Genomic DNA, 19886 nt, shown 5'->3' with positions numbered 1-19886 from the left:
AAACACAAAGCAAGTCTTCTGCTTGTATGGCCTTTTGTTCACAACGGGATAGCTGGGCAATGTGGGGGTGCACTAGCTACAATTTTTAATTTAGACTTGGAATGGTTTTCCTTGCCAGAGAATAAAACCACTCAAAATAATGGTTGATAGGTTTAACTTCTCTGACAGGATCAAGCAACTTTCTACTATTACGTACACGCTGTCATCTCTGCGGGACAGATTTACTGAGTAAATTGAATAGGTTTTTTCCAAAAGAAATTGTTCAGATAGATGGACATATTAAATGTGAACTCTACCCTCCAATAAATTTACAGACCTTCTTTAGCTGGTAACATGTTAAAGAGCTCTTGCACCTCCTCATGCTTGGCTTTGCCTTTGTCCACACTCTGCTTCCGCATCTCAGCCATTTCCATGCACCACTCCTCAAATTTTTTGTTATCACGTTCAACCATTTTTTGTAAATGTGCTGCAAACAAAAATAAATGAAAGGTCTTCAAAAACCAAAAGTTTACATATGTAGAGCCGTATGTAAATCAAATATCTCCACTGCATGCAATGGGGAAAAACATTTCAACATTCTGAACAATAATAATTAGAAGCAATCTTTACTCAATTAATTTCATAATATAATAGATATACTGGCATTTTAATTTTGAAAATCACTGGAGGCTGTTAATGCAGGTTTCTTCCAACATGGAGATGTACGTTGTACTATAAACCAAATAGCTTTTCTGAAAACAAAACTTCACTGTACAAATTCAGATTATTTAGCTTAAATGGAGTGGGAACAACCAGTGACACAAAAAACAGACCGGGAGAGCTGCCAATGGACTGGAGCAAAGTTGGCTCCTGCTTGGGAACTGGTGTAGCTTGGTCAGACCACATGGAAGCCTCTTATAGAAAGATGGCAGTGTTAATAATTTTACGTTTATTTCTTATTTTCCTAATGTATACTTATACTATGTATACCTGTAATGTAGTGTAACATTTCTTCCTTATTTTCTCTATTTTTTGTGCTGTTATGAAGTTGAAGGCATTTACTGTACATTTAAGATAGAGAATGCTGTTTTGAACTGAGAACTTACAAGCACCTATATATGACTAATTGGCAGTTCCAGAGTGTACTGGAAAATTAAGAAGTTGTAACATTTGGCTATGAAATGACTACCTGAGTTTTGGTATCTGTTTTGACAACAATTCTAATTTAACCAGGTTAAATTATGCCCCAGGGTACTAAAATCCAAGACTGAATCCATTGTATTGCCACCAACATTGAACCAATGAGACGATCTGATGTTGGAAGTATAACAATGCTGACATTTTGAAAATTTGAGACAGCGCAACTGTCATCGAGACAGAAACTTCTGCAGAGTTAACACCCTGCTCTCCAAGAACTTAGAAATACTCTATCAAAGGTACCTTTTCATATGAAACATATTCGCAGTAAAAAGAAAGACGATGACCCAGGGAGATCCTCAGCTGGAAGAAGAAAGACACAGAACACGAAAGCTGCTGTGTGGTTTTGAAATTAAGTTGATGCAATTTTGTAAGTGTCTTATTGGAACAGCATATTGTTATAGAATTGGAGGCAGATAATAAGCAGTTAGGAGAAAGTGGAGCTTAGAATTGTGAATTATTGTTTAAGGTTCACTTTTAGGGTAAAAAATTGAATTTTTTAAACTCTAAAAGTGAACATTAAAACAATAATTCACAATTCTATTGATTTTTTTCCTTAAATAGTGGAATTGGTGAGTTCTCTGTCACTCTTTAACAGATTACAAGTGAGGTGAGCTTTTCTGGGTGTTTGGTTTAATTAATAGAGGGGCTCACGTCCGTGTCGTAACAGTACTTAGGTGCCTAAGATGGTACTGTGCGTTGGCGACATTGTACACTTTTCATTGTACTCCTGTTCTTTTGTAACTTGACTACACGTGACAATAAACCTAATTCTAATTCTCCTGGGTGAGCCTAACTGCAGGTATGTCATCCTCGTGGCAGTAATGCAGCATGGCCTAGTCCTGCCCTACTGCTTTCCCTTTAATTCCAAACCACACTTCAATGTTTAGTAATATGTGATACAAAAATCACCCACATTAAAAGGCATCACATTTCCAGCTGAAAGTACTACGAATTCTAATTTACTGAGTTGTGGATGCTTACGTGGGAGTTGAACAGTTATTTCCTTTTCCTTGCCTCCTTCCACTTTACGTCTGTACACCAACATGTAAGCATTCCGCGAACAGTGAACACCTTTAACACACTTGGGTTTTCGTGTCTGTGACTTTGAAGGTTCAGCTAAAAATATGCAAAAAAAAAACCATTTCAATACTGATAAAATTGAACTGTGCAAGAAAGGACAAGATAACATCTTTAGGTACACCTGGAATAAAACTAATGGTTAGACTACTAAAGAGGAGGAGTTGATTGCTCTCACTAATTAGCATGGTACATTTTTTTTTAAATAAAAGCAATAATATTTACATGATATTATGAAACATTGTAACAAGATATTCCAAATGACAAAGTGTAGACATTCAACTTACCAATATGACTTAATTTGAATACAGCAACTCAAGTTAATCTTTCAAATATGAGGTGGTCAGGCAAAATACCAGAGTTCAATTATTTTCATATCTGAACTATATGCTGCTGCTCTTCAAAATCATGTGAAAATATCATATTAGATTCTAAGAAAATTGATGACGCCCAGTTCTATCTTGCTATCACTTTCAAATCCAACACTTTTCCTTGGGAGTCCCTCAGGATCGAGGATGGCTTTCTTCCACTTTAGTGCTGTGGGCCCTGGAATAACTAAATAATGGGCTATTGGAAATGCAAACCATGACAGGTATTGTTGACTGAAGCAGGTGGATGAGATGCTTTGACTTTGATATGTTCCTTCCTCTGTTTGCACTTGGCCTCCATCGGGGTCAGTCAGGAACACAAAACAGTTGTCTTCTTCCAAGTTCCTACTTCTTTAAATTGGACAGTCTTCAGCTGGAGATTCCATGGAATCAGTGGGGATATTAGATTTATTAGGGATGTTACAAGGACATCCCGGAAATGTTTCCTTTGGCCTCCTGGTATTCACCTACCACAAGGGCAGCCTCCTGGTATTCACCTACCACGAGGGCAGAAAGGAACTTGCCTTGAAGTCAAATATGTAGCACCACAATATTGTGCATGTTAGCTTGATAGAAGACACTGATATTGGAAGGTCTATTCTGCCACTGGATTTGCAGCATTGTGTGGACGCATTACTGCTAATATTTCTCAAGGAATTTGAGATGTCTGCCATAACTGTCCATGTTTCCAACACACACATTGGGCCAGTTAACATTGCTAATCCTGTAAATCATTAACTAGGTGCCAAGTGGGAGGTCTTTACCATCCAACCTGCTGCTCCTTAGATGCTCAGAGGCTTGTTGGCACATTGTAGATGATGCTGAATTTTAAGGACAATGTCTCTTCTCATTCAGAGGAAGCTTCCAAGGTATAGGAATGATCCACTTTGTCCAGTGACTCGTTATAAATCCTCCTAAGGGCAGTGATATGTTTCAGGAGTTGACTGGTAGAAGACTATGGTCTTCCAGATACTGAGCCTAAGGCCCAACCTTTCATATGTCCCTATGAATATATTACCAATGGTTTGGAGCTTGGTCTCAGCAGGTACACATGCCAGTTGTCTACTGCAGTTTGATGACAGAGGTTGGGGTGTACCTGGTTCTGAACTGAACATCACGTCAGCTAAACAGTTTTCTGCTTGCCCAGTAGATTAGCTCCACACCAGTGGAGATACGGGGTATAGTGTGAATGGAAGGAAAATGGAGAAGAGCATTTGCCTGGTAAGTCAACTTGGCCAGATCCCAGTCTGCACATGCACTAGGCCTAAGATGAAGATTGCATTCTTATGCATTAGGCAGATGGCAGCACAGAATTTCTGTAGGCATCCAACTTGGAGGAGGATGCTCCAAAAGTCAAAAAGGTGTGGGGGGAGGTGGCTGTTGCTTGTTGACAATTTCAAGGAAAATGAAATGGGTATACACTCGTTTCCTAAATACAGTCATAATGACACAGGAGATCAGCTGGCAGGTTTTCCTCCTATCAGATTTTAAAAACTTTATTCACAGAATGTGTACTTCACTTAATTGGCCATCATTACTTTGCCCATGCCTTGAGAATGCGATTGTGACCTGCTTTCTTGCACCAGTGCAGTCTATTTGGTATAAATACACTCAATTCTGTTAGGAAGGGAGTTCCAAGATATTGAGTCAGCAACACTGAAGGACCAATACTGCATTTCCAAGATAGGAAGTGGCTTGCAGAGGAGCGTGCAGGTGATGCTTCCAGGTCCATGTTACCTTTATGGAAAGTGACATGTAAGAAGCCTTAGTGAATTTCTGCAGTGAATCTTGTAGATGCACACATGCTGAGCATCAGGACTGAATGCAGTGCCAATCAGGTGAGCTGTTTTGTCCTGAATCAGGTCCAGTTTCTTGAAGTGTCGCTGAAGTTGCACTCACCCAGACAAATTGGAAGTACTCCATCGCACTCCTAATTTTTACCTTTTGGATGGTGGAGAGGCACTAAGGAGTCAGGAGGTGATTTACTCACTACAGGATTCCTAGCTACTGACATTTTCTTGTAGCCACTATATTTATATGGATGGTCCAGTTCCTGGTACTATCACCTGCAAGAGGCTAATTATGGGGATTCAGCAACGATAGTGCCACTGAATATCAACTGGGGATGGCCAGAATCTCTCTTGCTAGAGAATACCATTTACTGGCAATTGTAAAGCATGAATTTTATTTATCACTGGTCAGCCCAACTTTGTATATTGCTGCATTTGATAATGGACTACGTCAGTACCTGAGGAGGCACGAATGGTACTGAACATTACTGAGGTGTACAAATATTCCCACTCCTGACCTTATGATGGAGGGAAGGTCATTGATGAAGCAGCTGATGGTTGGGTTGAGGTCACTATCCCAACAAAATCCTGCAGTGATGAGCTGGAACCAAGATTACTGTCTTCCAATTGTCACAATCATCTTCCCTCATACCAGATATGACTTCAACCAAAGAGTTTTCTCCCTGATTATCATTGATTCCAGTTTTGCTAGGGCTTCTTGATACCACACTCAGTCAAATGCAGGCTTTGTCAAGGCCTGTCACTCTTACCTCACTGCTGGGATTCAGCTCTTGCCTCCAGGTTCGAACCAAGGTTGCAAAGAAGTCAGGAGCTGAACAGCCATGGCTGCAACCAATCTCATTGAGCTCAGGTTACTGTCAAGCTGCTTGAGAACACTGTTGATGACTTCTTACATCATTTTACATATGAACAAGAGTAAACTGACAAGCCTGGGCAATTTTCCACACTGTCGAGGAGATACCACTGTAGAGGCCCAGCAAGTTCTATTGCTGGAATATCATCAGGGCCCTTGGCCTTTGCAATCTCCAATGCCTCCAGCCATTACTTGATATAAGGTAAAGTGAACCAAATTGGCTGAAGACTGGCATTACATTCATCCATTTGGTACATCTAACTGAAAGCTGCTGCAAGAACTTCAGTCTTATCTTTGATGTACCAAGCTCCTCCAACATTCAGGATGGGATACTTGTGTGCCTTGTTGTTGGTTCCCTCACCACCTGCCACCAAGAGTTCATTCTTAAGAGTTCACCTCAGTTCATTCTTAGAAGTCATGTCCTACACCTGCAACCGATTTTAATGTTTGAATGAATGTTTGCATCAGCATCTGCCTCTAGTCTCAACGCATCCACAACACTCCTACATTGTCTCTATACTGTCCAGGGTTTGGGGATGAGCAGCATTGTCTGACTTCCATTTCATGTTGCACTGAAACTTCCACCAATTAAAATAAAGCTGAAGCCATCACCAACAAATCCCAAAAAAATTACTTGCATAACGACTGATTCCATTGCCTCCTGTCTCAAGCTAAACCAGAAACTGTTTCCCCTGGCGTGACCCTGAGGTAAGCCTGTGATTCCATATTCCTTCCAACATGAAGATGACTACTTTCACCCATTTAAAATTGCTATCCTTACCTCATCCCATCTGCTACTTTCACCACAACCAGATCAACCGTTCAAACAATATTCTGGGAAGCAACTATCGTCCATCCTCCATAAACATGAGTCCATCCAGATTCACTCACCCATCACCCTTCTGCTAGCTGATCTGCACTGAGTAATCACCAACACCTCCATCTTAAAATTATCATTGCATTCAAATCCATCCATGGTCTTGTTCCCCCGCTTCTCAAACTTTGCCCAAACCCACAACACTATGCAACTGGAAGAAGGGGGGGGGAACTGCAAATGCTGGAGACTCTGCACTCTTCCAACTCTCTCCCCTTCTCTGTTCCACCATTCCTGGCAGTTTTGATGCAAGGTCTGGAATTCCCCAAGTGAATAAACCTCAATTTTTCTCAGACCGCTTAAGGCATTCTCTAAAGCTTACTTCAAATGGATATATTTTTGTTCACCCATTCTCATGTGGGTAGGTAAATTCTTTGTTTCAGTGTGCTCCTATGAAACAGTTGGGAGGACAGTTTATTGTACTAGGGGTCCCATATTAATACAGGTTGCCAAATTAGCAATCTTGCACAACTCTACTGTTTACTGCAAGGAAGAAAGCCGTATCCTGTGAACAGTATCCAGTGTCAATAACTAACACATTATCAAATCAATCAACTATGACATTCCAATTATTGCAATGAGCCCAATTCAAAGATTTAACTTGAGCGATTTAAATTATGAAGAAACAAATACAGTGATACTCAGGATAGATGCTGATGCAAACTAGGAGTAAACTGCGATTAAACAGTGATGGTATATCCCACTATAATTGGCTTCAGCACCACTTGGTTAAGGAAGGTAAGTAGTTGAGGTTTGTTATAGATGGCTATCCAGCAGCTTACTTGCAGGCAAAGGGTCATGGATGAATACACAGCAGGGAAGAAGTCTGATGTCTTCTTCAATAACTGAATGTGTGTGGGATGAAGGATAAGAAAACAAATGTCTGGGGAAGGGGAGGACACAAAAATAAGGAAAAGACAATTCACACAATATCAATGAATTATCTGGTCAAAGACAATAGCTGACCATTTAATTATAAGGAGGTAATGAACAGCAGCAAATCTTTAACCAGTTTTATTGTGTAGAAAAAAAAGCCAATTACTAAAATTAGCAGATTTCAACACAGTCACAAAACTTAGAGGATTATGATACAAATTTGTGCAAACAATTCCTTGTATGATTCCACCGCAGGGTGTGGCAGGCTTGATACAAAGGAAAATGGAAATCCAGCCATCCAATACCACTATTACACACTCCTACTGTGGAATCATTGGCTAACAATATTCACAGAAAGACTACAAACAAGTGACCACCCCATTCCCTGTATTTGGAAAGTGTGCAAACATGAAACTCCATGAAAGTAACAAGGGACAAAAAACAAAATCAAGACCTTTTTAAAAAAAATTAACAGACATTACATCAAAGTAACCATCAGTATCATATGTTCACTTCAAGTCAAAATTGCAGCACTCTCACTTACTGAGACTGCAGCAGTACAATTAACTAGCTTTTCACCCAGCAGTTAAAATGACTGTGCTGTTGGTGCAAAATAGTAAGTAACTGTTATTCTGTTTCGTGGACTTAGCTAGAATTGACTTTTATGAACCAGTGCACTTGTTAAATGCTAATTGTTCATGCATAGGAACTTGTTTCAGATTTGAAAGTGAATTGCACAGGAACCTGCGTCACTAAGTGCTGACAGGAGAAGTATGACATGGGTGACTTGACATGATCCCACTAAATGCTGAGCACATCTACTCAGCCATAACAAGAATATATTTCAGTAAGTAGTTCTGGACTACATCAGTGCACAGTTTTAGAGCTCATTAGCATGGACTCAGAAACTGAGTACCCGGCTTACCAAGCCAATGGAGGCGAAGGCACTGAAAACCTCAAGGGCCAAACATATATCAAGGAGTTGTCTCATTTTGAACACAACATATCTGTAAAATGTCTGAACATGGGCTAGCATCAAGCCACTGATTGCTCACCAAGATCTTCCTCTATCCCCAACTGTAGCTTCTTCCCTTCCATTTTCTCAATCTCCTCATCATTAAATTTATACCAGTCGCCGGTCCTGTCATCTCGCACGTGTGCAATGTAATGGCCGGAATATGCACTCACCCCTCTGTGGATCAGCACCGCACTCAGTTCATAAATACAGCCAATATCTGGAAGAGCACAGAAATTGAAGAATGCATTTAATTATGCACAACAAAGTGATAACAATTCTAACATTAATTAGCAGAGTACTAATTTGACATATGGTAATATTTAATGGAGTACAGTGGAATTTGATTCTCTTAATTCTCCATGCAAAACTATTACTCACTGTAACTCAAAATGTTCTAGCTGTGGTTGGAGTACTGACAACGTGATGCACTTTGACCAAATGGCACTTACAAAGCTCTGCCAGATTTTGTGATGTTTCATAATCTCAGCTTTTTTTTTTAAAACTGCAAAGATGTAGTTACAACAATGTAGTTCAACTGGGAGTTGTTGACTTATGTATCAATGACACATTTATTAAGAATTAATTACTATCCATTTTTCAGCTCCTTCTAGTCTGCAAGAACTAACAAAGACTCAAGAGTACTTCTTTTTTCCCTAATTCTTATTTTGTAAAATTTTCAATTAGTGTTTTTCAAAATGAAGGTCTTCTGTTTTGAGAAAAACATTTAACCTTGTGCTTTGCTGGGTAAGTCACCATGATTTCTACACAACACAGCACCAGAACTACAGTAAACTTGATGAAGGATCTGTCAGGACCTTTTACAATCAAATTGGTTTTACCACCTACAAGCTCTAGAAATATAAATATTAAAACTAAAACATTTCAGTATTAAAAGTGCAAATGACTAAATAAACAACTTGCAAATGTGGCAGATGAAAATGTCAGATATAAATATTCATGATCGCAATGTTAGTGAGAATTGCTAACTGAAATTATTTGCATTCACCAGTAATATTTTTAGTAAACATTATTTCAATTGCTTTTTGGGTCTGAAGGGATGAAAATTTCCCAAGAGCAAAATAAATCCAGTTTAGTTCTCCTAATGAAGCAAAAAATATTTACTTCCGTTGTATAGAATGGAAGAAAGCTTGGCAAAAGCCAACAGCATTAAAAACTGTCATTGGGCACGGAAATTTTTATATTGGACCGCCCAGTCTCAAATCATATTTTTGTTTGAATGGATGTAGAAAGGATTGCAAAATTAATAATGACCCTTTTTCCAAATAAAGACATCTCTCATTATTGAGTGAGTCCTCGTCACAGCTGAAAATTCAACTCTCGTTTTCCACTTGCAAAATGTTTTCAGAAAAAAAAAGTGCAAATGGGGCAAAACAGCTGAAACGTACCTATGCACCAACTGGATCACAAACATTCTAGTTCAACCTCACTGTGCAGCCTAGTGTTAAACAATATGTTCTCATATTTCCTGTTGCTTCTCTAAGTAAATCCTTACAGATACCAATAGCTGAATTACCTAGGATACCATTCCTGAATGCAGCATGCTTTCATCAATCTGAAAACACTAATAAATTACATTCACTGCACTCATACAGCAAAGCAAGCCTGTCTCTTAGTTTTAGTACTCTGTTTTTTGTACTTTTCTATCCCACACACAAAGGTCACACAGACAGGCTCTTTGAAAGACTACCAGTTGATGTACTACAGGTTCCATGGTTTGACAGGCAATGAAGTCAGTGACATCAATATAAATTTCGTTTAGTGAAGTCCAAGCCAGCAAGTTAAAGGTTTAACATATTAATTTGTAGCAGCCATTTACCAAGTTATAGACAGACAGTCACTATATTTACATTAGACACAAGTGCACTTCATAGGCAGGGAACAAAATACATTCAGTAATAGATCTAAGGTAACTTCAAGCAGTAACATTTAGCTGCTCAGTCAGAATAATCCTCTTCAGAGGGTCAGTGAGAATTTGACTGGCCGATTGGCCTCCACGTAGATATTCTATGTGACTACGTATTCTTCAAATGCTCTTCAGAGCAGATATGGAAACAATAAGACATTATTCCATTAAAAATGCATCCAACAGCAAGCACACTCTAAAAGAAATAACTGCAGAAGTGCCAGGCAAAAAAAAAACACTTCACTCATTGATCAAAAGCTCACTTTATGTGGTGGTAATAAAGGCCTGCTCTTTTACATAGGATTAACTTCAGAGAAATAGGTCATTTAGGTCAAATGGTCTGCGCATTCTAGAGCTAGGGGTCACTTTTGAAATAAAGGATTGATCATTTCACAGAAGTTAGGAGAACTTTTCCTCACAGCAGGTAACAAATCTTCAGAACTCACTTCAATCAAAAGGCAGTGGAAGTGTTGCCCTTGAATTTGAATACAAGAGCAGGGAGGTCATGATGGGGTTGTAAAGAGTAACGTGCAATTCTGGTCACGACACTAAGGAAGGACACAACTGCACTGCAGGAGATTTGAAGGAGATTCACCAAGGTATCAACTGAAATGCAGCATTTCAGCTACGAAGGGGTTAGATAAGCTCGGATGGTTTTCTTTAGATCAGAGATGGTCTTGATTGACTAGAATGCAGTTGTTCTCCTTAACTGGAGGGTCAGTACAAGGGGACATAATTTTAAAGCGAAAGTCAGCAGATTTACAAGGGATTTGAGGAAAACCTTTTTTTAACCTACATGGTGATAGTGGTCTGGAATGCACTGCCTGGCAGGTAGTTGAAGGGGGAAATGTCACAATCTTTATAAAAGTACTTGGATGAGTACATGAAGTGTCATAACATTCAAGGCTATGGACCTAGTGCAGGAAAGCAGGATTTTTGGAGTATATTTTTGGAAGTGACTTGATGTGTTGAAGGACTTCTTCTGTACTGTATAACTCTTATCAGGTGGCGAAAGATTTTGAAGTGAGTGAAATACGAAGTGTTCAGATTAGCCATGATTTTATTAAGCAGCAGAGTGGGGCTGAGTTGTCTATTCCTGCTCTTAATTCATACATTTAAATATTCTCACTCCACAGGAACTGCTTCCTAATTTACTTCATCTAATCTTATCAGTATAATCTCCTACTGCTTTTACCTTCATGTACACATCTCTCTTTTTTCAGAACAGGCAACTAGAATTGTTGCCTCAAATACTTCATGCGATGATAATTAATTTTTATTTATCTGTAACCGGCCAGACCAGATAAAGATTAGGTTTCTGTGGGGCGGCACGATGGCTCACTGGTTAGCACTGCTGCCTCAAAGCAGCAGAGGCCCATGTTCGATTCAAAGCACCAGGGTCCCATGGGCGACTGTCCGTGTGGAGTTTGCACATTCTCCCAGTGTTTGCATGGGTTTCCTCCGGGTGCTCCGGTTTCTTCCCACAGTCCAAAAGATGTGCAGGTCAGGTGAAATGGCCATGCAAAATTGCCCATAGTGTTAGGTATATTAATCAGAGGGAAATGTGTCTGGGTGGGTTACTCTTCGGAGGGTCAGTGTGGACCTGTTGGGCCAAAGAACCCGTCCCCACACTGGAATCTAATCTAATCTTCTTTATAAGATTTTAGATTAGATTAGATTACCTACAGTGTGGAAACAGGCCCTTCGGCCAACAAATCCACACCGACCCGCCGAAGCACAACCTACCCAGACCCTTCTCCTACATTTACCCCTTCACCTAACACTATGGGCAATTTAGCGTGGCCAATTCACCTGACCTGCACATTTTTGGATTGTGGGAGGAAACCCACGCAGACACGGGGAGAATGTGCAAACTCCACACAGAGAGTCGCCTGAGGCGGGAATTGAACCCGGGTCTCTGGCGCTGCGAGGCAGCAGTGCGAACCACTGTACCACCGTGCCGCCCAATTTCTTCCCCATTCTATGTTGGTTTTCTTCACAATTACTCTGTATTTATGATTCCTAATTTTGGAATACCACTCTACAAAACCCCTTCATAATCTTAACTCTAAGTCATTTTAGGGTTGGTACCTGGGACTTCGATGTTGTGGCTATTACGGAGACATAGGTAGAACAGGGACAGGATTGGCTGTTGCAGGTTCCAGGGTTTAAATGTTTTAGTAGGGTGAGAGGTGGGGGTAAAAGAGGGGGAGGTGTGGCATTGCTCGTCAAAGATCGTATTACAGCAGTGGAAAGGACGATGGATGAAGACTTGCCATCTGAGGTAGTTTGGGCGGAGGTTAGGAATAGGAAAGGTGAGGTCACCCTGTTAGGAGTTTTTTTACAGGCCTCCCAATAGTCCTAGAAATGTAGAAGAAAGGATTGCGAGGATGATTCAGGAGAAGAGTGAAAGTAATAGGGTGGTTGTTATGGGGGACTTTAACTTTCCAGATATTGACTGGGAAAGCTATAGCTCTAGTTCATTAGATGGGTCGGTGTTTGTCCAATGTGTGCAGGAGGGTTTCCTGACACAATATGTAGATAGGCCAACAAGAGGTGAGGCCATACTGGATTTGGTTCTGGGTAACGAACCAGGCCAGGTGTTAGAATTAGAGGTAGGTGAGCACTTTGGGGACAGTGACCACAACTCGGTGACTTTTACTCTAGTGATGGAGAGGGATAAGTGTGCACTGCAGGGCAAGAGTTATAGCTGGGGGCAGGGAAATTATGATGCGGTGAGGCATGACTTAGGATGCGTGGCTTGGAAAAGTAGGCTTCAAGGCAAGGGCGTAATTGATATGTGGAGCTTGTTCAAGGAGCAACTATTGAGTGTCCTTGATAAGTATGTACCTGTCAGGCAGGGAGGAAAGGGTCGTGTGAGGGAGCCGTGGTTTAATAAGGAATTGGAATCCCTTGTTAAATGGAAGAGGGCGGCCTATGTAAAGTTGAGGCGTGAAGGTTCAATTGGGACAATTGAGAGTGATAAGGTAGCCAGGAAGGATCAGAAGACTCAGCTAAGAGCAGCAAGGAGGGGACATGAAAGGTCCTTAGTTGGTAGGATTAGGGAAAACCCTAAGGCTTTCTATAGGTATGTCAGGAATAAAAGAATGACTAGGGTAGGAACAGGTCCAGTCAAGGATAGTAGTGGAAAGTTGCGTGTGGAGGCTGAAGAGATTGGGGAGACACTGAATGAATACTTTTCGTCAGTATTCACTCAGGAACAGGACATTGTTGCCGATGTGAATACTGAGTCACAATTAATTAGAATGGATGGCTTTGAGGTATGTAGGGAAGAGGTGTTGGAAATTCTGGAAAGGGTGAAAATAGATAAGTCCCCTGGGCCTGATGGCATTTATCCTAGGATTCTCTGGGAAGCAAGGGAGGAGATTGCAGAGCCATTGGCCTTGATTTTTACGTCCTCATTGTCTACAGGAGTAGTGCCAGAAGATTGGAGGCTAGCAAATGTGGTTCCCTTGTTCAAGAAGGGGAGTAGGGATAACCCTAATAACTATAGGCCGGTGAGTCTCACTTCTGTTGTGGGCAAAGTCTTAGAGAGAATTGTAAGGGACAGGATTTATGAACATCTGGATAGGAATAATGTGATCTAGGATAGTCATCATGGTTTTGTGAAGAGCAGGTCGTGCCTCACAAACCTTATTGAATTCTTTGAGAAGGTGACTAAGGAGGTAGACGAGGGTAAAGCATTGAGGGTGAGTTGGAGGTTTGGATTAGGAATTGGCTGGCTGGAAGAAGACAGAGGGTAGTAGTTGATGGTAAAGGTTCATCTTGGAGTGCCGTTACTAGCGGTGTTCCGCAAGGATTTGTTTTGGGACCATTGCTGTTTGTCATTTTTATAAATGACCTGGAGGAGGGGTTAGAAGGTTGGGTGAGCAAGTTTGCGGATGATACGAAAGTTGGAGTTGTTGACAGTGAGGAAGGATATGGCAGGTTACAGCGGGATATAGATAAGCTGCAGAGCTGGGCAGAAAGGTGGCAAATGGAGTTCAATGTAGCAAAGTGTGAGGTGATTCACTTTGGTAAGAGTAACAAAAAGATGGGGTACTGGGCTAATGGTCGGATACTTGGTAGTGTAGATGAGCAGAGGGATCTTGGTGTCCATGTACACAGATCTCTGAAAGTTGCCACCCAGGTAAATAGTGCGGTGAAGAAGGCATATGGCATACTGGCTTTTATTGGTAGAGGAATTGAGTTCCGGAGTCCTGAGATCATGTTGCAGTTGTATAAGACTCTGGTGCGGCCGCAGCTGGAGTATTGTGTGCAGTTTTGGTCGCCATACTATAGGAAGGATGTGGAGGCACTGGAACGGATGCAGAGGAGGTTTACCAGGATGTTGCCTGGTATGGTAGGAAGATCGTATGAGGAAAGGCTGAGGCACTTGGGGCTGTTTTCATTGGAGAAAAGAAGGTTTAGGGGTGACTTGATAGAGGTGTACAAGATGATTAGGGGTTTAGATAGGGTTGACCATGAGAACCTTTTTCCACGTATGGAGTCAGCTATTACGAGGGGGCATAGCTTTAAATTAAGGGGTGGTAGGTATAGGACAGATGTTAGGGGTAGGTTCTTTACTCAGCGAGTCGTGAGTTCATGGAATGCACTGCCAGTAGCAATGGTGGACTCTCCCTCTTTATGGGCATTTAAGCGGGCATTGGATAGGCATATGGAGGATAGTGGGCTAGTGTAGTTTAGGTGGGCTTGGATCGGCGCAACATCGAGGGCCGAAGGGCCTGTACTGCACTGTATTCTTCTATGTTCATCTAAGAGATGAACACTCCAGGCTGTTCAGCATTTCCCATCAAAATTGATACCACCCTTGCAAATCGAATCTAATTAGACATAGGAGTTAGGGTATAATTTCAAATCTGTTCGGGTGACAAAAATTGGAAGCACTGAATAGTGACACAGGGAATGACAGTATAACAAAGGATACAATTCTAAAAAGGTGCAGGAACAAAAAAACATGGTGGATATAGCTGTATAATTCACAGTATGTGGCTGAGTTTTACAGATACAGCCAAAAAGTGTGCAAAAGCAAACAGATCATTGTGAACGTTTCTAAAACGCTGACTCACCCTTAACTAGAGTACTGTATCTAATTCTGGGCATTCCACTTGAGGAAGGAAGGGAGGGAATTGCAAGAATGCAAAGACGACTTACAGCAATGGTTCTAATGAGATAGTTTGACAAATTTAGAAAGGAGATTTGAATCAGGTGTACTGAACATGAAAAGTCTGGACAAGAGCAGAAAAGGTAAAAGTGTTTGAATTTGCAGATGTGTCAAGAAGAGGGGAAGATAGAGTTAATGTAATAGGCAAAGGAAGCAGAGGCAACATAAGGAATAACCTCCATATGTAGTGAGTGACTAGGATCTGGAATGCACAGCCTGATTGTGATGGAAGATTCCAATAAAGCTGTATTGAATAATTATTTATGAAAAGGTTGCAGGGCTAGAGGTAAAGAGCAAAGGACAGGGCCATCTCTTCACTGATCCTCTTCTCCACACTACCACCAGCACCCCACTTCCTCAGGTACCTTCCACCGAGCCACATATCTGCCAACAAAAACCACACACTCTCCTCAAAACCCAGACATTCATGCACACACAATTGTCTGAGACCAAATCAGTTTTGAAACATCAAAACAGGAAAAGGTTTTGGAAGTTCTGGACCAGAGAACGACAGTTTCTCTCCTAGAGTACGACTTGAACAACTTTAAGTAGCATTGGTGCAAGAGCCAAGAGAATTTAATCATTTGTAGCCTTGTAGCTTACCAAAAAATGGCACTATTACCCACCCCTCCCTATGTATGACCTACTTATATTCATTTGTAAGGTTTGTGAACACATTGGAAAGAGTACCAGTGCCCAGTGAATGGCCCATTGCTACAGGCTTGAAGAATGATTAAGCAGTTGGTTCAAACGTCAGAAATATTGCACAGGTTAGACTCTTCTTTCAACTATACTCCACCAGACAGGTCGAGGGTTAAATCAGATAGCCCACAAAAGCAGATGCAGGAATCATAAGAACACAATTAAATTGCATCAATTAACTCACCATGTGACACACCAACTAGATGCTAACTGTTCAACAATGACTTCTGTATGCAACCAGCTATCTCGGTGCCTTTTAAAGCTTAAAATGATCTTAAAAAGCATAATTTATTATAAATACACTGTTAAATAAGTTCCATTTCTGTCTGCTGAACTCTATTTCTACCATCTCCTGACATGGATTTTACTTAATCTCAAAGATCCTCACCGTTTTTGCTTTGGGGATATTTTAAATGCTGCAGTAATTTCCCATCATTTAGCAATTTTAGTTTGACCTTCACATTTCAGAATATTTTTGTTTTTGATATTCTTTGAAGTGATCTGGAAATAAATTCACTTTTCCTCTTGAACAAACTGTGCAAAATATGTAAGGGTTGAATCAGTTCTTGAGAAAATATTTTCATTAACTAGGTGTCAGCTAATAAGCATGTTAATAGGCTTGACAGGAAAAGCAAACATTAATTTCCCACATAATAGATTAACTTGAACTGGATCCTCATACCAAGAGAGAAAAACACAATTCCCTAGATAATTGAACTCCAACATCATGGCGGAAAGCATTTATATATAAAGTTATTCCTTACCTTTTCGTTCAAGGTATGTAGTTAGGTCTAAAACTTCAGGAAAGCTGATGTAAGAGTTTAGCTTTTTCTTATGACCAGTTTGTCTGCAGAAGTAAAATGTGAGAGAGTTAGTTTGCCAAATTTGGACATTAAAGCTTATGGGATAGAAATTCATCTTAAGCCATGCACAAAACAGGTTATATCAGATTGCCTGCATATTACACAAAGCATCAGACCTTCAGTTCTATTGCAGCGATGGAATTAAACATCAAGCACTGGGAATAATGGGTGACCAATCCACTACAGCCAGTGAAGAATCATGATCCAAGACAAATTTCACCTTGTGGTGTCTAGTTAAAGGCTAAAAGCTACAGCATTACCCAAGTTATTGCATTTATTTTTTTAAAATGGATAAAAACTAAAAATTAACACCACAAATCCACAAAATTTGAATTTCATAAATGCTACAATTTTGTGTTTTAAATCAAAAAGCTGATGGTAGCAAGTTCAGCAATAGTTGAGAAAAGCACTGGACATAGCTGAATGGGAAAAAGTGCAGGAACCGGGGAAGAATGTGGTACTAACGGAATAGCTCCTTACAGGTAGACTTACAGGCATGATTTAATTCTGTCATGTTAGATTTTGAAATTCTGTAAGCAGTCACAAATAGCCATTTTTGAGGTAGAATGCTCAAAGATGCAGTCTACTAGAAACAGAGGTATTGGTTGCACAGACCAGCCACCAAAATGGATCACTAGTAAACTCAAAATAAGCTTCCAATGAAGGAACGGATTTAAACTTGAAAAGCATCAATCGAAAGCCAAACCTGCTACAAAATGTTTAGCATAACCATGCAGTTAATACAGCAAGAAAAACAGGTTCATGAATCAAAACAAACATCAACAGCAATGTAGCATAATGCAAATCGTGACAGAATGCTTTGTAATTCTGAGGACAACTGCTCTTTCTCAAACTATTTAACACTTTTGTCAGTTCTGCATCAATAAAATTAACTGCTGGAAATCATGTTAAAAATACTCAGGTGTAATAATGACTATGAAAAAATAGTGGGATTGAGTAATGTTGCATTGTTATTGACTGGATGTCTCAACATTTCTAAAGAAACAATGCCCAGAGAAAGTGGTGGAAGCTGGTACTATCATAACATTTAAAAAGGTATCTGGTTGGGCATATGAATAGGAAGGGTTAAGAGAGATATGGGCCAAATGCTGGCAAATGGCCAGAGCAGGATGCCTGGTTGGCGCAGATGAGTTTGACTGAAGGGTCTGATTCCAGTTATATGACTAAATAGGAGGGAGCAGGAAAATGGGAAAAGGAGTCAGTTTTAGCCATCACATGCTATGCAAGAAAAGGAATTTCATCTAAACTTCAGCAGCACCTGAGCCAATGACATGTTCAACCAACTGAATGCAATTTTTAGAGTCCAGTTGATTCAAAAGTTGTACAAAATCTGGAGGATTGTGTATTCCCATAAACACATGGAATGATACAACGCAGAACAGGCCCTTTGACCTTCGATGTTGCGCCGACCTGTGAACTAATCAAAGCCCATTCCCCGACACTATCCCATCATCATCCATGTGCTTATCCAAGGATTGTTTAAAATGTCCCTAATGTGGCAGAGTTAACTACATTGGCAGGCAGGGCATTCCATGCCCTTACCACTGTCTGCATAAAGAACCTGCCTCTGACATCTGACTTAAATCTATCACTCAATTTGTAGCTATGCCCCCTTGTACATGCTTACGTCATCATCCTTGGAAAAAACACTTTCATTGTCCAACCTATCTAATCCTCTGACCATCTTGTATGTCTCTATCAAATCCCCTCTTAGCCCTCTTCCCTCCAATGAGAACAGACCCAAATCTCTCAGCCTTTCCTCATAAGACCTTCCCTCCAGACCAGGCAACATCCTGGTAAATCCCCTCTGCACCTTTTCCAATGCTTCCACATCTTTCCTGTAATGGGGGGACTAAAACTGTACACAATATTCTAAGGGTGGCCACACTAGCATTTTGCATAGTTGCAGCATGACATTATGGCTCCGGAACTCAATCCCTCTACCAATAAAACCTAACACACCATATGCCTTCGTAACAGCACTATGCACTTGGCTGGCAACTTTCAGGGATGTACATGGACTCCAAAGAACCCTCTGCACATCCACACTACCAAGAATCTTTCCACTGACCCAGTATTCTGCCTCCCTGTTATTCTTCCCAAACTGAATCACCTCATTTGTCTGCATTGAATTCCATTTGCCACTTCTCAGCCCAATTCTGCAGTTTATCCAAGTCTGCCTGCAACAATCTTCCACACTGTCCACTACTCCACCGACTTTAATGTCATCTACAAACTTACTAACCCATCTAACTATGCCTGCAGATCCCTGTGGCACACCACTCGTAACCAGACTCCAGGCTGAATATTTTCCATTAATCACCACTCACTGCCTTACTGAAAGCCAGTTTCTAATCCAAAATGCTAAATCACCCTCAATCCCATGCCTCTGCATTTTCTTCAACAGCCTACCACCTGGAACCTTATCAAAGGCTTCACTGAAGTCCATGTACACCACGTCAATTGCCCTACCCACATCATGCCCTACCCCTGCTTGGTCACCTCAAAAAAACTCAATGAGGTTTGTGAGACATGACCTGCCTTTGACAAAACCATGTTGACTATCTCCAATCAAATTGTTGCTTGCTAGATGATTATAAATCCTCTCTCTTATAATCCTTTCCAAAACGTTTCCTACAACAGACGTAAGACTCACTGGTCTATAATTACCCGAGTCATCTCTACTGCCCTTCTTGAACAAGGGCATAACATTTGTAACCCTCCAGTCCTCTGGTACTAAACCTGTAAACAATGACGATGCAAAGGTCAAGTCCAAAGGCTCCGCTATCTCCTCCCTAGCTTCCCAGAGAAGCCTCGGATAATTCCCATCCAGCCCAGGGACTTGTCTACTTTCACTCCTTCTAAAATCGATGATACCTCTTCCTTACTAACCTCGATACTTTCTAGTCTAATATCCCATATCTCATTCTTCTCCTCTACAATATTCTCCTCTTCCGTAGTGAAAACAGATGAGCAATATTCGTTTAGCACCTCTCTGCGGGGTCCACACTCAACTTCCCACTTCTGTCTTCGACTGCCCCTATTCCCTACCCTAGTCATCCTTTTATTCCTCACATACCTATGGAAAGCTTCAGGGGTCTCCTGTATTCTACCTGCTACAGACTGCTCATGTCC

General features: G+C 40.8%; 1 protein-coding gene across 2 annotated transcripts in view; it reads right to left on the bottom strand.

Moving 5' to 3' along the window:
• Positions 1-19886, bottom strand: part of usp48 (ubiquitin specific peptidase 48) — a 130935-nt gene that overhangs the window by 62822 nt on the left and 48227 nt on the right. For both annotated transcript variants that reach the window (XM_043675526.2, XM_087980644.1), the window contains 4 exons: positions 16632-16714; positions 8094-8273; positions 2161-2295; positions 317-466 (listed from right to left, as the gene is read on the bottom strand). In XM_043675526.2, coding sequence (XP_043531461.1) covers positions 317-466; positions 2161-2295; positions 8094-8273; positions 16632-16714 — 548 coding nt within the window. The remainder of the gene's footprint in view (positions 1-316; positions 467-2160; positions 2296-8093; positions 8274-16631; positions 16715-19886) is intronic.

Source organism: Chiloscyllium plagiosum, unplaced genomic scaffold, assembly GCF_037043375.1.
Source record: "Chiloscyllium plagiosum isolate Xiang-an unplaced genomic scaffold, Cpla_swu_hap1 HiC_scaffold_37, whole genome shotgun sequence".
In the NCBI taxonomy this organism is placed as follows: domain Eukaryota; kingdom Metazoa; phylum Chordata; class Chondrichthyes; order Orectolobiformes; family Hemiscylliidae; genus Chiloscyllium; species Chiloscyllium plagiosum.
The sequence above is the reverse complement of the archived record's forward strand: the minus strand, read 5'-3'. Positions and strand labels throughout refer to the sequence as shown.